Source organism: Anopheles arabiensis, chromosome 3 (assembly GCF_016920715.1).
Source record: "Anopheles arabiensis isolate DONGOLA chromosome 3, AaraD3, whole genome shotgun sequence".
NCBI classification, from domain to species: domain Eukaryota; kingdom Metazoa; phylum Arthropoda; class Insecta; order Diptera; family Culicidae; genus Anopheles; species Anopheles arabiensis.
The window spans coordinates 47,114,156-47,130,521 of NC_053518.1; the positions used below are offsets into that span (position 1 = coordinate 47,114,156).

At 46.1% G+C, this 16,366-nt stretch overlaps 1 protein-coding gene across 16 annotated transcripts in view; it reads right to left on the minus strand.

Annotated features, from left to right (window-relative positions):
• Nucleotides 1-8: 8 nt before the first annotated feature.
• Nucleotides 9-16,366, minus strand: part of LOC120902030 (tyrosine-protein phosphatase Lar) — a 239,669-nt gene continuing 223,311 nt past the window's right edge. For all 16 annotated transcript variants that reach the window (XM_040310497.1, XM_040310494.1, XM_040310495.1 and 13 more), the window contains 5 exons: nucleotides 9,734-9,873; nucleotides 6,428-9,633; nucleotides 6,203-6,335; nucleotides 5,623-6,039; nucleotides 9-5,489 (listed from right to left, as the gene is read on the minus strand). In XM_040310497.1, the coding sequence (XP_040166431.1) occupies nucleotides 5,421-5,489; nucleotides 5,623-6,039; nucleotides 6,203-6,335; nucleotides 6,428-9,633; nucleotides 9,734-9,873 (3,965 nt within the window). In that variant the 3' untranslated portion in view covers nucleotides 9-5,420. The remainder of the gene's footprint in view (nucleotides 5,490-5,622; nucleotides 6,040-6,202; nucleotides 6,336-6,427; nucleotides 9,634-9,733; nucleotides 9,874-16,366) is intronic.

Below are 16,366 nucleotides of genomic sequence, written 5' to 3' on the forward strand. Positions count from 1 at the left end.
TCATCATGTCGTGTTTTTTCATAATTTTATTACATAACCTATATAATTTCGGACATTATCTATCTTTTCAGTGTATTTCATATAGCTTTTTGTTTCTCTTCTCTTTCCCATTTTCCGCTCTAACCTTTCCTTCCTTACTGTTTGCCCGTTTTGTCCACAGTGTTGCTCTAACATTTTATATTTGCGATTTGCACGGTAAATTGCAGTGTTTGAGTGTTTTGTTTTCCTCTTTCTATTTCCTTTTTTCTATTTTTTTCTTTCTCTATTCCGTCTTATACAGGTTGTGTGTGTGTGTTTTGCTTGTTGTATAACATATTGTACGCTTTGCCTAGAACATTTTCCTCTTCCTCTTTCATTGCATTCATCTGCAAAACCATTCCCTGCGAGATAATGGCAACGGTAAATCTATACTTTCATCCTATTCATGTTTACGTTTTAGTTTTGCTTTGCTATGCTCCGATCCCGTTTTTTGCTATGTTTGCAGTATGACTGATGACTGCGAAGGAGAAACAGTTTCAACATGTCGGGGGGTGAGCTAAATAAACCCGCCGCCTGCCGCCAGATATAGTAGTGTGTATATATCTCTTATTTGTTTATCTTATACAACACACACACACACACTCGTTCCCGCACGTGTTTGCCTCACATTGAAATTCGTTTCTACACTTTCATTCCTTCGCTTTGTAATGCTTGATTGGTGGTTTGCACAAACACACACACACTCGTAAATCTAACCCGAAATGGATATTACACATTTAACTTTTGAGATGATTTTGCAAGAAACAACAAAAAACATGCCAATGATTGATGATACTCTTTTTGTTCTATTGCAGTAAGTTCTAATCTGTCAATGATGTTGGTTTGTAGTTATAAAACTCAACATCTTTCGCATGCGGTGGTTGTTTGTGAGAACGTAACGTAGGAAGAATGTTTTATTGGTTCTGTTCGAATACACAGGAATGGTTGTGAACAACTGTACATTATTACATCTGCACTAAACAAAAAAAAAATGCGCAACTGTTCCGTGCGCATGTTAACGAGGTTGCAGCTCAATCAACAAACGCAATTATTAGTCCAGAATTTAACACATTCCGTCTATTTGGCTGTGTGTTGTTGTTTGTGCAAAGCGTTGTTCCAACGTCAGCCAGTTATATCCATTTGTACAAAATTCTACATTGTCTATTGAGTTATGGTTGTGTTTGTGTGTTTTGCGTGTATTTTGCTATTGTTAGTTTGCAGTCTAGTTCACTTGGTTGTGGGTTTTAGGTTTGTTTTCACCACACTGGTAAGAAACAAAAACTGGTTGCTGGTACCGGGTGGGTGCAAGCCACTCCATCTCGCTCTGTGTCTTGCTCTGTTCAAAGTTCAAGGCATTGCATATGGATATGGATACTAGAAACTAAAACCTCTTAGTGTAGTAGTTTGCGCACTTTCTTGGAAGTTTTGTTGCGCAGCGCGTTATATGCCTTACTCAATGCGGCATCATATTGGAATGCGGTTCAGCTGGAACTAAAATCATATATACTGAATGTTTGTGTGTGTGTGTGTGTGTGTTTGGAGGTGGAATTGTATGATTTGCTTAAAATATACTATCCATTTCGCTCACTATTAGTTAGTTCTGTTGTGTTTTCGCTCATACATGGCAACACACACACACACACACACGCACACATGGAATCGGTATTGATTGGTTCCTCCGGTTGTAGCTGATGGTACGAAGTAGTTATGGTACTTTTTTACGATGAAGTTACAGAACAGAAGCTACAGACACGCAAATCAATCAAACTTGAAAGCGTTTCAGATTTATCACGCCTTACGTCCAAAGTATGAGAGTAACCATTTACTTGAGTAGGTAATTAAAACCAAACTAACAAACATATCGCAACATATCGGGCAGTGTGTAATTATGTGACTTGAAAAGAATGTTACTAATACTAAAAAAACTGGGGGAGCTACACAAAACGCCAAACATGGACGCTACGTTTCGAGTGTAAAACAACTGGGTTTGGGTTTGCTTTTGTAAAGTGTTGCTTTTTGTTGCACTAGCATCGTTGTAATCGATTTGTTGGCAAGAGATAGTAGCGTAAAAGATACGGGGGTTGGCGGCAAGGTGTATCGTACTAGAGAGGTATATTAGAATGTTTCGAGTAGTACAGACGATCAGTCAGTGGATCATCTGCAACCGCTTGGAAGGTAAATGAAATGTTGCCGTTTTACAGACCAACGTTGGTTCTCTAAATTAATATTACTTGGTTGGTAAATGCTTGCAGTTGGTTTTTTTGCTTGCTTGATTTTTACTGCTTTACTGCTTGTTTTTAGTACTACTTGTGTAAATGATGAGGACGCAAAAGATGCAAAATTCAGTCGCGTGATCATTACGTGATATGATATGGTAGATGAGTACAAACGAATCATTCGTATAATAGCCGCTAAATATATTTGTATATGTAAAAGAGAACGCCCATTATTTATAAGGTGCAAATAGTAATTCTAATGCACCATGCAGTGCACGACGCTTGCGCATCCTTTTGCTTGCCCTTGGTTGCGCTCCCGACACACGCACGGGGTGGGGGGGTGATGGTGTGTGTGTTTAATGTACGATTACTAATTCTACGCCCAAAAAGGTGCGCCACTATACGCAACAACAACACTTTGCTAAAGTACGCACATATCACATCAAAATACTACTTTCAAATGAACGCAACGGTTGCGGTGCGCTTAATGGAAATGAATGTGAAAATATGCAAAAAAAAGGACAGAAATTCAAGTACATTTCGAGTATATAAAGTGTAATGTGATGTGTGTACGAAAATGAAATAAATGCAATCATACCACCACTATTCGACAGTTGATGTAAGTAAGCGATGGGTGCAATTGTACAATGCGGGCTGACCGTTATACACGATCGGCAAATCCATTATGCGAAAGGTAGTTAGAAAGCTGCTGCAGTATGCCGTAAGTAACTACCGTGGCTAGTTTGTTTACTTTCTTTTTTTTAAGTCAAACTCTATGTTTCCTCTATGTGGTTCGAGCGTCAAATCTGTGACCGCAGGACATTACTCAACAGCAGCCGGGTATCTGTTCTGTCGTGTGTGAGAGAGATGTTTGTTTTATAGTAATGATATTGCGCAATGCATCTTCTCCATCTACACTACGCGAGTGGTCGCGATGTCTAACTGCAACTGTAAGCCGCGCCCCGCTTTACCCATTCATTCTGTATTAATTCCGCACTCCGTACGATCATCTATAAACACACATACACGCACTACACACACACACACTCTCTCTCTCTCACTCACATACACTGATGATGATGTGCATTCCATAAAATCATCACATTCACATGCCTTATAACGTATAAAGGACGTGCAGCATATCATTACATACAAGCGCGTGCAGCGTGTTTCGTGTACCAAAGTCTGTGTTGCAGGTTTCCCACGCATGCAACCGATGTGTGTTGTTGCGCCTGTTTTGCTGCCTCTTTGTTGCTGTTATTTTCTACTTTTTTTTTCTTATCGCCCCTGTGAAACACCTAATTTGGTTGTTTTTCCCCGCAGCTACTTGTGTATACCTAATTGAGTATGCGTGTTATGTTTAAAAGTCAAATCATTAGCCAAGTCTCTTTGAATCAACGTGTTCCATCTTACATAGTTTCAACAACGCTCCGTACTGGCGATCCACCCACGTGTACCAGTACTACCGCCGGGGTGGGAGCGCTTTGATGCCGGTATATGAATATAGTCAATGTTTCCGCGCTATTCGATTATGTTTGCGTTTCTCATCCTTATGTCCGCTCTCGAGTCCGCGAGCGAGTGTAACGGTGATCCTAAGGACAAGGACCCAGTGCCGTTTCCGTTTCACCCTTTTTAGTTGTATTTGTTTTGTTTTTAGAATGTAATGCTATATAGATTAGTTGCTACTCGAATAGTAGTAGTTTGCATTCTTACTGTTTTCTTTACCAGTGTGTTCTCCCGCTGTTTGCTTCCTTCACTCTTCCCTACCCAAACGTCTGATACGTGCATGCCTTTCAAGTGATACGCTAATAATATCAGTCTGACCGTTTGATGTTTCATTTTGACTTCGCTAGCAAGTAGTAGCAAGCTTACACTAATAGCATCATTTTTTTCTTTCTGTTGTTTTAGCCGTTATGCCGAGCGTTGTTCACAACAAGAACAGAGTATGGCCTCTACACCAATGCTGAATCAAACCGGTGCTCTCGCGTCTGTCCACTTTGCCGAACAATTTCTACTTGGAAAGTATCCTTTTAGAGAATAAGCCCTAAATTATGAACAAGCATTTGTTAGTGATTACGGGGCAAACAAAATCGTGGGCAATGATCAATGATCATACATTGCAGCCTTCATTGGGTCCGAACGCAGGATCTTTTTGGTTTTTGAAAAAAAAAAAAACGTGGAAAAAAGGAACATAATGCAACCGGTAAATGTACGGACGTATTATTCGACCGATTGATGAAGTTTCGTTTCGCTTCCCTGGTTGGTGCCCCACCTTAAAATACACCTCCCTCTGATCCCCGCACGCAGTAACACACACTAAATGGCAGTAATGATTGTGATGTTAGGGTGAGTGTTTAGTACGCACTACGGCCGACCACGGATTTGTCGACTCGCTAGGTTAAACTTTAATTTTCATATTAGTTTTAGTTTTAGTGTGAAATTTGTTTTTTTTGTCTTCAAAAATGTTCTATTTTAATCTGTTCTGTTCACTTCTGTTGTGCGAATGCGATGCATTTCTTGTCTGTCGTGTCCGATGGTTTCGATCGTCTCCCGTTCCGTCGACGCCATCATTATTGATGTGAGACAGTAGCGTCGAACAGTTGCTTAATTATTAAGTTTTGGTAGGAAATTAAGCTAGGTAGCTGTTTTGTTTTTGTTTTAATTGCTTACTAGAGAGAGGATTATTACGATCCGATCCATAGCTTTTCTGTGGTTGGCTATTGAGTTTCCTAGAATAGTTGAGTATTATCGAATTTTGAAAATTCTTCTAAATCTTATCAGAGAGAGAGAGTTACACAGTTTCGTCGAAAGGGGGCTATAAACATACACACATACGCCCACACTCAACAAACACATTCCATGCGTTTGGGCGTGGATCATTTCCGATAGAAAAATGGCAATTGGAGGCTTCCTGCGAAGGGATGGGGGGAGGTTTGGTTTAAATAAAATCATTAAACGGCGTTGGAGGAAAAAGGGGATGATGCTTGTACTGTCGCCCTACTTGTTGGTAAAACCGTTGTTGGTTGATTGCTAGTTACGCGTCAATAAGTGATAAAATATGGCGATGCAACAATAAAACACCAACCTCGCTCGTTAACGATTTGCAGCGCGTGTGTGTGTGGATTGTGGATCATCGATGCCATCGCTCCAATTTGCCACGCTTGCCAGAGGGGTCGTTTAGGTCTCTTAGGTGGCGTAGTGATCAAACGAACCGAGATACTCCAGCGCAGCACGATAGCAAAACTGGTATTGATCCTGTTCGGAGGAGAGATAAAACGTTCAATGAAAGTAACATGTTACCATTAGTCCGTTTAATTGCCCTCGTGGAGCAGCGCGAGTGGGGAGCAAAAGATTGTTTTGAATGACGCTTTTCCCCACCCAAACTTACCTCGGTCTGTACCATTGCCGGTCGCTGGGAGCGCAGTATTCGCACCGTTTGGAATACGTCCAGCACACCCTCGTACTGCATCCGCTCGAGCACGATGCTGAGCGTGATAAAGACGCCAGTGCGACCGACGCCCGCACTGCAATGCACCGTAATCGGACCGTCCTGGCCGAACTGTTCCTTTGTTTTGTGCACCTGGCCAATGAAGTCGATAAAACCTTCGCCCGACTTTGGTACGCCCTGTTCCGGCCAGTCAATGAACTGGAACTGGCGCACCGTGCGGGACGAGCCGTCGCGCGCATCCGTCACCTTGAACTCTCTCAGTTTGTACTGCGGCATGTTGTACTCGGCGATCGGATCCACCACGTAGCACTGATAGCGAACCGAACGCTCGTGAGGCCAGTATTGGAAGCATTTTTCCTGCGAACGAAGGAAAGGAACGTCAAAGTCAAACATTAATTGCTTGCTCATATTACCTACTGGCTGGGCACACAATGTATGGTTGAAAACGACATGGGCGGCGCTGAAGAGAAGTGCTACGTGAGCACCACCACATGAAGGAGAAGTTTACAAAACGACTTACCCGTCCCATTTCTTTTAATTTGGTTAGCATAACCACGATGGTGGAGTTGTGTTCCCAGAGCATTCGCCAGAAGTCTTCGGCCGTTTCTTGTAGAGGTCCTTGGGCGGCAATGTAAGCGTTTCGATACCGATAGCTTGTGTACGAATAAATGAGAGAAGCAATTATTTTCAACTACTCACACACACACGCAAAAGGTGTGTCACAAAAATTTACATCTCTACATACCCATCAACCAAACTAGCATTGATGTAATCGCTTCCCTCGACTCCCCGGATCGGTGTCAGGCAGACACGGGATGATTCGTACGGCAAAATGTGGACCAGGCGGTTTTTGTGCTTATTGCAGGGCAGGTTGGCCGTGACGAACCGCGTCGAATCGGCCTTCACGTTCGACAGCTTCTTGAACTCCATCTCCATCCCGGTAATGTTCTCGTGCGGCTCCGTTTGCATCAGCTTCTGGATGTGATTGTGCAGGCTGCGGGCGGGCACCTCCGTACTGCCGCAGATGACCGCCTCCAGCAGCGCATCGTGGATGAAGATGTACTGATCCTCCGTCTGCACCATGTAGTTGCGCTGCGCTCGCAAACACGTCACGTGCCCGTAGATGTCGATCGTTTTCTCGTACTTCATGCGCTCGAGCATGGAATCGATCACGATGTAGCAACCGGTGCGGCCCACTCCGGCCGAACAGTGCACGATGATCGGGCCCGATTCCGACGGCGTGAGCGACTTGGTGCGGCGCAGGAACTGCAGGAACGGTGCCGGATGGTCCGGTACGCCGTGATCCGGCCAGGCTGTAAACTGTAGCTGCTTGATCTCGCGCCGTTCGTTGCTACCGTTGCGGTAGATCTGGAACGTGCGGATCGAGTACGTCGCCAGCTCCTGCGTTTCCGTGATTGTCACCGTCATGGCCCCGTACACCTCGGTGCCCCGGGCTGGCCAGTACATGTCGCACTTGATGCGCGATCGCTCCTCCAGCCTCGTCATCATGACGATCGTGGACGACTTCAGCTCCCAGCACATGCGCCAAAAGTCACCGAACGTTTCCTGCAGCGGCCCTTGCGTGGCCACGTACGCATTGTGCTTCCGATACCCGTCGCAGTAGTTCGCATTGATGTAATCCGATCCTGGCACTCCCTCGATCGGAGGTAAGATTACCCGTGAATGATCGTAGGAGGTGACGTTCGCGTAGCGGTTCTTTGGCTTGTTCACCTCCATGTTGGAGTGATCCCAGGTGAACTGTTGGCCCGGCTCGATGCTTTCGTACTCTTGCGAGAACTTCAGATTATCGTTCGCTTTCAGCCGCTCGACATGGTTGGCTAGCTCGGCGATCGAGATCGGTGGGTGGCTTATCATGCCCGGCGTTTGGAAGTTAATTCGCCGCATGTCCACCGGATCGGTCGGGGCGGGCCCAGCACCCAAATCGGCTGCCATCAGTGGTCGCGTAACGGCGGCCTGGTCCGGTGCCTTGCACGGCTGTCGGCGACGGCGCACAAAGTACACCACGAGGAAGCAGACCGACAGCACCAGCGCGGCTATGATCGGTCCAACGACCCAAAGCATGCCCGGTTCTTCATTTTTGCCACGAATGATAATTTCCGTATCCTGCGGAACGTTGGGATTGGGACGATGGGGTGGTTCGCCGGTCGGAGCCTCCTTCATGTCCAGCGCTAGAAACTCGGAGAACGGGCTCGACGTGTACAGATGCTTCTGGGGCGTATCGACAACGGCACGCACAAAAATGCGGTACCGCTTTCCTCGTTCGAGCTTTTTGTTGGTAAAATTGTGATTCGTTTCACCCGAGCCGAGATGGAACGTGTACGGAATGTTGCGCTGCAGGAACATGGCCGCAATGTACGGTGCGTTCAGACGGTCCAGCTTGGGGCGCGATGGCAGCAGCTCCTCGGTAAGGAATTGGTCCGGTATTTTGTGCAGGTTCGCCTTGTCCTCGGGCACGACAATCAGGTAGTAGTGTGAGATGGGACCATACTCTTCCGATGCTTGCGGCAGTATGACCTGAATTTCCTCCCCGTTCACGACGCCGTAAAAGTCGGGCTGCACCATCGGCTGCGGGGCTGCCATCTGTGTCGTGACCGTGATCTTTGCCGGCGGCTTGTACGAGTAGTCGGTCGGGACCGCACTCACGTTCACGAAGTAGGTCGTGAACGGCGACAGCTCGCTGATGGTGTGCGACTTGACGTGACTCTTCAGTATGATTTCCTTCCTCGGCAGGATCTGCTTCTGCGAGATGCCCTGCGAATCGACAAACTCTTTCACCGCATCGAACGATATCTTGTAGTTGATGGGGTTCATCCGTATCGGAGGCGCCCAGCTGAGCGTCATCGAGTGTGTGCTAACATCGTGCGCACGCAGATTCAGCGGGACATCCTCCGGCTTCACCTTGACCGTCGCTTTCTCGCTCAGCTTGCCGAGTCCCGTTTTGTACATCGCGGCAATGGCGACCGCGTACTGGGCAAACTTTTCCAGATTGATCAGATCGGCCGACTCGGTCACGCCGACCACCTTCGTCTGCCACTCGTCTAAATCTTCGACCGCGGTCATGGTGTAGAAAATTTTGTACCCCACCAATTTGCCCCTGGACGGTACCGGTTCCCACCAAACTTCCACCGTCTGCTCGGACGTCGCGACGGCTTGCACTGAAAACGGAGCCCGCCCCATATCGCGCTCCGTCGCAATGACGACCTTCTCGCTGAACGGCCCAGCGCCCTGCTTAGTGTACGCCCGTACCCGCACGATGTACTCGGTGCTTTCGTCCAGATTCGTAAACACGGCCTTGCGCACCGTAGTGTTCCGCTCCGTGCCCAGCCCGTGGTCAATCTTCTTGTGGAACTGCACATCGTACCGGGTAATTTGGCCGTTCCGATGCTCGCGCGTCGGTGGTTCCCAGGTAATGCACACCACGTCGGGCGTTTGGAATCGGACGGCTATACCGGTCGGCGGACCGGTCGGAGAGCCTTCGGGTGTTTGCAGATGTTTGACCGCTTCCTGCCCAATGCCGATATGGTTCATGCCGGCCACTCGGAACTCGTACTCCACCCCCCGCTCGAGATCGTTGATGCGTTTCACGTTCAGTTGCGTTCCCTGCAGTATCTCCTCGTTCAGGGCCTGCTCGCGGACGCCCCACCGTACGCGATATCCTCGCAGCTCACCGTACGTCTGTCGGGGCCGTTCCCATTCGAGCTCGATCGATACGGTCGGATCGCGCTCCAGAATCTTGAGCGTGACCGTCGGCCTGATCGGCACGCCGCCGGGTGTTTTTACCGATATGGGAGCACTGCGATCACCGTCCCCTTTGCGCGTTAGAGCGGCCACCTGGACCGAATATTTCGTATCCGGTTGCAGCCCTGTCACATTGTACTCCAATCCATCTACGACATCGAACTTCATCGGTTCGTTCAACAGTCCCTTACCCTAGTGGTGCGCGAGAAAATGAAATATTGCGTATTGTTTTATGCGTATATCTGGATATAGTCAAACAAATCCATAGTTCCGAAATTTAACACTCGCTTACCTCTTCCTTCATTTCCTGCACGTGTATGTGATAGCCCCGGATGATGCCGTTACGGTTTTTCTCCTTCGGCGGTTTCCACGTCACGTAGATGGTGGTCGAATTGACGGGGCTTGCCTTAACGTCTTGCGGATCGCCAGGCACTGCAGAATTGTAGTCGATCGAGACCGTCCATCCATTATCCATCACCATCATCACGAATCGTGACGAGGAAGGGAGAGGGAAGGGCAGAACGAAATATGTTAGCAACACAACGAATATGGAAACTTTTTTCTCTTTCTTAAGCAAGTAGAACGGAAGAATTAAATTCCAAAAAAAGAAACATCTACGATACATTATTGAGCAGAGTACATAGGGCAGAACGAAAGTATGTTAGAGGGGATGATGGGTTAAACCGGGTAAATTAAATTAGTTGTTTTGAATTAAAAACGAACAAAGATTGAACCGTCTGCCCCCTTTGCAAACGGGACTCCCAATAGAAATAGAACACAACATTTGAAGAAGGTTGTAAAGGTTGTTGTAATTTGCTGTAGAGCACGGTTGTTTGTTAGGCGCCAGGCGCTCGAAATAATAAAGCGATCATATGAACGAGAGCCATTACGCCATCCTCCTCCAGTGCGCGATGACTGTAGACAACGAACTGCGGTTTTGATTTCGTTAAAATACAACTAAAGTTAAGAACATCTTGTCCCTTTACTTTTCGACTATAGCCATTGCTTCTATTGCTTCCGATGAAACGATCCCTTCAATTAAAGTCCCTTGTTGCGAAAGGTAACCATTCGAAAGCGGGGGGTGGTGGTTTGTGGGGGGTGTGTAATCTCAACCGCAAAGGCGGGTGGGTGAACGAACGTGCGAGAGTTGGTTATTACTAAGAAAAGACCCTTTTTCTTGGGACGGTAAAACATTGCTTCTAAATAATTCTGACTTTCATTAGTCGAAAAGATTCAACGACGAAGAAATATTCGAGCAATTTCATCGTTCGATAAACAGAGTGAGTGATAGGGGAGAGAAGGGGCAGTAGCAGCAAAGGAAGTTTAAACAGCTTCTGCCTAAGTTCTTGTAAAACCCGGGGCGAAAAACATTTAAAATTCCTTACACACGTGGCTGTGAGGTTTATTATGGGAAACCAGCACCAACATAACTTGCCAATAATGCTGCACATTTGGGGGCAGCATAGAGCGTAGATAATAGTTTTTGCATGCAACACAATACATGGTGGAACCATCTTCCTGGGTGTTTACACCACATGCACCAAAACACGCGGCTATAGTAGTGCTCTTGCACTATGGCAGCATGTTTTTACACAATGATGGTTTTGGTTCTGGGCAGTTTTCTCGGTTCGATTCGGAACTTTTTTGTCCCTCCCAGCAAAACGACGTACCTCCACCGAAAAGAAGTGCGCAAAAAGTTTGTATCTCTTTGGCAAACAAAAAAGGGTGATGGAGGTGGTGGTGGTCCGGGTGGTAAATCTTAATTCAATCCCCGCAGAGACAACTTAGACTGGACGGAAGTCTACTCTGCAAGGATGCTGAATCGAATCAGAGAGAGAGAGCGAGTGAGAGAGAGAAAGGAAGAAAGGTAAAGGTGGATAGTGAAAAGGGGCATGATGAGGTTGGCATGCTTTCACCTTGGGGTAAGTGAGCGAATGATGAAAGTTTGGAATGGAAACAGCAACGACAAACTGTTGGCAATCGACCATTGGCGGAGAGGTTAGTTTTCAACTAGTTACTGTGCAAAAGCGAAAAGAATGTACTCTGTGTTGCGCGATCGTGCAAAGACGCCCTGGGAATGGTGAGCTTTGTAGCAGCAGCAGCAGCAACAGCAGCACCAGAAGCTTGTTGATCGAGCTGGCAACACAATGAGCACAGGAAATTGCGGTGGTCAGTGTGCCCACCCTAAACTGGTACTACTGTTGCTAGATTTCTTCCCCGGAAAGCACACCCAACTCTCATGCTCGCCCAGTCCCCCCGAGCCAAGCCATGCGGCCACAGGCGATGCACTTGGCGTGAAGGAGGGAAAAGAGAAAATTGACTCGACTCGAAGCGTCGTAACGAGTTTAGAATGAACTGAATAATGATGTTGCTTTGGGTAGAGGGGGGGGGGGGGAGATTGCGCACCACCAACCCATCTGTCCCATCAAAAGACCGACCGGGTAGGACATACGCTTCACAATCGTTCGGTCGGGTCGGGGTTTGCTGCTGGGCTGTATGACAGTTTTCCTCCCTCCGTAACTGGGGAGAGCTTTGGAAGGAAAGAATGTACAAACTCGGTGTGTGTGTGTGTTTCGATGAAAGGCAAAAGGACAGTTTGTGCCTGACAATGTCAAAGAAAAAGCAGTGTTGTATCCTGTCGTTAGTGAATGGAAGATGACACAGCATTCAGGCGGAGGGAGGGACACAGCGTGAGACACGCAACTGCAACTGGTGGGCACAAAAATGTGGAAAAGTGTGCAAGGCAAAGTTGAGCAAGCGAGTTTTGATGTGAGTTTAAATGTGGATTTAACTGTACTAACTTTTTCCCGACACGCATTCACGATCTTTAATGTGTTCGGGGTTAGAGCTTAGAGTATGGGGAACGGTTGAAGCTTCCCTTGTTTTGCTTCCCTGCGCTTACTATTATGATTGATACGCGGGATGAATGCACGTTAACATTGCACGCCTTGTTTCTTAATTAGCCTGGATGCCTGCAGAAGCACAATGGCAAGTGTCCAGTTAACATACTTTTCATCCGACTTTAGTTTCATTGTAGCCTCTAAAAGTTAATGCCACCCAACTCTCGGTTATCATTCGGAATCCAATTGCTTTCCACAGCAACCGATGGGCTGATCGTGACAAAAAAAGGACTACACCAACTCAAACACCTACTTGGTGAGGGGCAAAAACTGACACTGACATTGCTGCTACCGTCGTCACTGAATATAAATAGTCACCTTTATCGCGCACGTCGGATACAAATTAGGTATTATTGGACTATCGAAAGGGCCGGGGTACGATTCATTCGCCATTTGCCACACCTTCAATAAAAACCTGTGGCCATTAAAATCTCGATCGTTTCTCTCCTACCTTCTGCTTAAGAACCTTGCTCCAGTACACTCTATTTCTCTCTATTTCTCTCTTTCTCGTTTTGGTCAGTCTAAAGATGTCAAGACGTGAAAAGCTAAGCAGTTAGCAGAAATAGGGGAGAAAAAAAACCATCGTCCACCAGGGCTGTCCTTCCCGCGATAAGGCGATAATGGTAGCTCATGAGCTTGAAGTCATTGCTGCTCCTTCTCCTCCTGCTAGATGCGATGTTTTGTAACTGCAAATGGTTCCTACAACACTGCATTGGGCCGGGTAGTAGTACTAGCTAGCACTATCACATCCGGCGCGGCTTAAGCTACGACCGGCACAAAACTACGAAATCGAAAGAAGATTCCGATAAGATCCCATTCGCAAAGGTTATGTAAGAGGGTGGGGGGGGGGGCGAATATAGTGCTATTCTTTCTGCTCGTTCGAGCAAACATCGATCGAACGGCACATTTAACTTGAAACTAAGCTCTGTTCCACCACACATTTCAAACGAAGTTTCCACCACGCGTGTTGTGGGAGAGCGACTAAAGAAGTAGAAGGAAGAAGGAAGAGGAAAGAATGGGTTTCTTCTGTCGTTGACGTTGCAGATTTTTTGTAGTTACTCCCTTTTTGCGCTTCAAGCACGATCTTTTAGGTCTGAGACTATACTCACAACAACAGAAAAAAACCCATTTAGCGAATAGCTATAGCACAGAATTCCCACGGCAAATATGGAATTACTGCGGTTTTCGGTTATTGCAAAACGGACGAAATCCATTCGACTAGAGCGGAGGAGGTTCGACTTGCAGCAGAGCGCTTCAGCCGAGAATAGAGAGCACACGGGAAAGGAGAAGCATATTAAAACGAATGGTTTGCTAGCCAAAACCTGGTTGGTAATAGTAGTAGCAAGAGCAAAAGAAGAAAAGGGAAAAAAATCCAAATGCATTCGTGCTGTCGTGACTAAATGTGACTCACGTTGCATTTAATGCGCTTCGTTTCTCACGATGGCTTAGCGGCGTGTTTCGATTTCCAAATCCGCAGCAAAAGGACTGCGAGCCCTTTCTGTGAGTTTGTTTTCATGTATTTTGTTTGTACCGCTGCTGCTGCTGCTGCTGATCCATCGGCAATAGCAGCAAAGGGAGATGAAATTGTTTTCCACATGAGCGCAGACAAACAACGGTGAAAATCAATCGAACGTAGAGCGAGCACTCAGGATGAGTCCAAAGAAGCGCTGCTGTGCGCCCGGAGAGGTTGACAACAAATGCAGATTTATCACTTGGTGTGGAATGTGGACTTTTTTGGCTGTGCATTCTGGATTTACTCTCTTTGAAAGATCTTCTTTTCGAGTAGTTTTTCAGACGTAACACAAGAACACATCGCGCGACACATTGATCGATTGTGATTATCTCGCTCGGCGTGTTTAACAGATCATTACGAGCTTAAAACACATGTTCCATGTTCACCTTTAACACGACCATATCATTAAGCAAAAGTTGTAAAGGACCTGCTGTTGCTGCTGTGTCTGCCGTTTCTGCCGACGACGACGACGACGACGGCATGAGATTTTCGCGTTGGCACTTTAGCTTCACCCATCCCACCGCGCACCGACCAGGTCTTGGGTCGTGGCGGCCACACCAGCTACACAGGCCACACAGTTTTCCACCGTCTCACGCCATGACGCGCCAGTGCGCTGGTCCAATCGTCATCGCAGTCGTGTGATGGGAGAAGAGACGAAAGATAGCAATCTAGTAGAATGGTTTTGCTGCTGCAACATCTTCCGGTAGCTGCAGCTACCACGGGATCATAGTGATGTAGTGTGGGTAAGCAAAAAGAGGGCAAAGGGGAAAAGGAAAGAAAAAAATGTGCAAACTCTCTTTTTGCACACATGACTTCCTTCTTTCTCCCCCCAGGGGGGGAAGTGAAAGACTCTCGGTTGGCAGACACAGACCAACCCTGTGTGTATCATTCGTTCGCTGTTGCTTGGTGGTGAATATGTTGTTAACGTGCACGATAATATGTGAAACGATCGGATAGTTCAAAGGTTGCACCACCACCAGCCACTATAGGCTAAGCGCGGACGGACTTGATAAAATTCGCCATGAGAACGGCGACATGGTAGAGGGAAAGAAGGCGCCCAGTGCACGATCGTAACCAGGGGGAGGGGGGGGGCACACAAAGTTTACGCTGCCGTAGCAAAATTTTGGGTGATTTCTGTCTCCTGGGCAGAATTTAAAGTTTAATTCTGTTTTTCGTACGTTCGAAGAAGATTCGGTTTCTTTTTTTTGGGTGTTGTCTCCTATTTCTCTACTCAAAGGACGGCACTGCCACAGAGCTGCCACAGAGCTTTGGTAGACAATTTTCTTTACCCAGCAGTGAGAGAATCTGGAATATTGCCCGTCTCGGGGGAGAAATCGTAGAACGTGTTTCTTACATTGCACATCAACGTTAAAGGGAACGCAAGGTAGTTTCAGTAGCAGTTGTAACATTGTGTAAAATCGTGTTGCAGAAAATCAGAATAAAAGTTTAGTTATACTAGCACATTATTTTCTTGGCATGGAACTAAGATAACGTCTTTTTTAACAAAAATACGTTCCCATTCCCCCGCACGTTTTTAGTCACTGGAACAATCATCTACGCCTTGTGGAGGGGTAGTAATCCTTTGTGGAAGCAAAAATTGACAGGAAAAAAAGCTTTAAAATTGATCTTATTACATTATCCCTGCAAATAGAGCACAAAAAGAGAACGAGAGAAAGACAAAAATCCCACGGCAGCTTGTTTGAGACAAAAATGGGGGAAAAAACTGGAATTTTGACAAAAAAGAACACTACAATTCCAAAATGCTAGCAAAAAATCTCCATTGCGGTTCGCGTTTTGATTAAAGAGGAAGAGAGGGTTATTTAAAAAAAATGGAAAAATCACGCCAAAAAATAATCGTTCAAAGCACTTTGCTTTCATCTCTAATAGACACAAACACAACACAAAATATTCTATTCTACTACAGGGGGAAAAAAGGGAAGCACAAAATGCAAAAGTGGGTAAAATCGACTACAACTATCTATGTTCACACGATGTAATACAAAACGATTCTCTGGCCTTCTCGAATCAAGAAAAAAACAAAACAAAAAACATGAAACGCGTCGATGAAAAGGAAAAAAGTGTGATCGTTTTATCAATGCTTCTTAAACGGTTGTGACAATGTCGACCAAATGGTTGTGATTGATGTTGTTTGCAGCGTAAGTGTCAATTACTTGTGTGAGCGCGGAGCGTAATAAAAATATTGTGAATAAAAAATGAAAATATAATCCAACATCAAACGAAGGTAAATTCGTTTCGTTTGGGAGAGGCAACTGCTTGTTAGCAGGAACGGAAAAATTGCTGTTATTCAATGAAATCGGATACTGTTGTGGTGAACAGTCCGCTTAACCGTTACAGTAAGGCGTGTTCAATAGGAAGGTAAAACAAAATGAAGTGAAAACAAGTGGACAATTGTTTTGGTGACATGACATGGTCTTATGACAAGACACCAATTTGTGGGTGTAATGATAACGAGGGTAAAATAAACCATATCAACAAAATGTCCACCTGATCA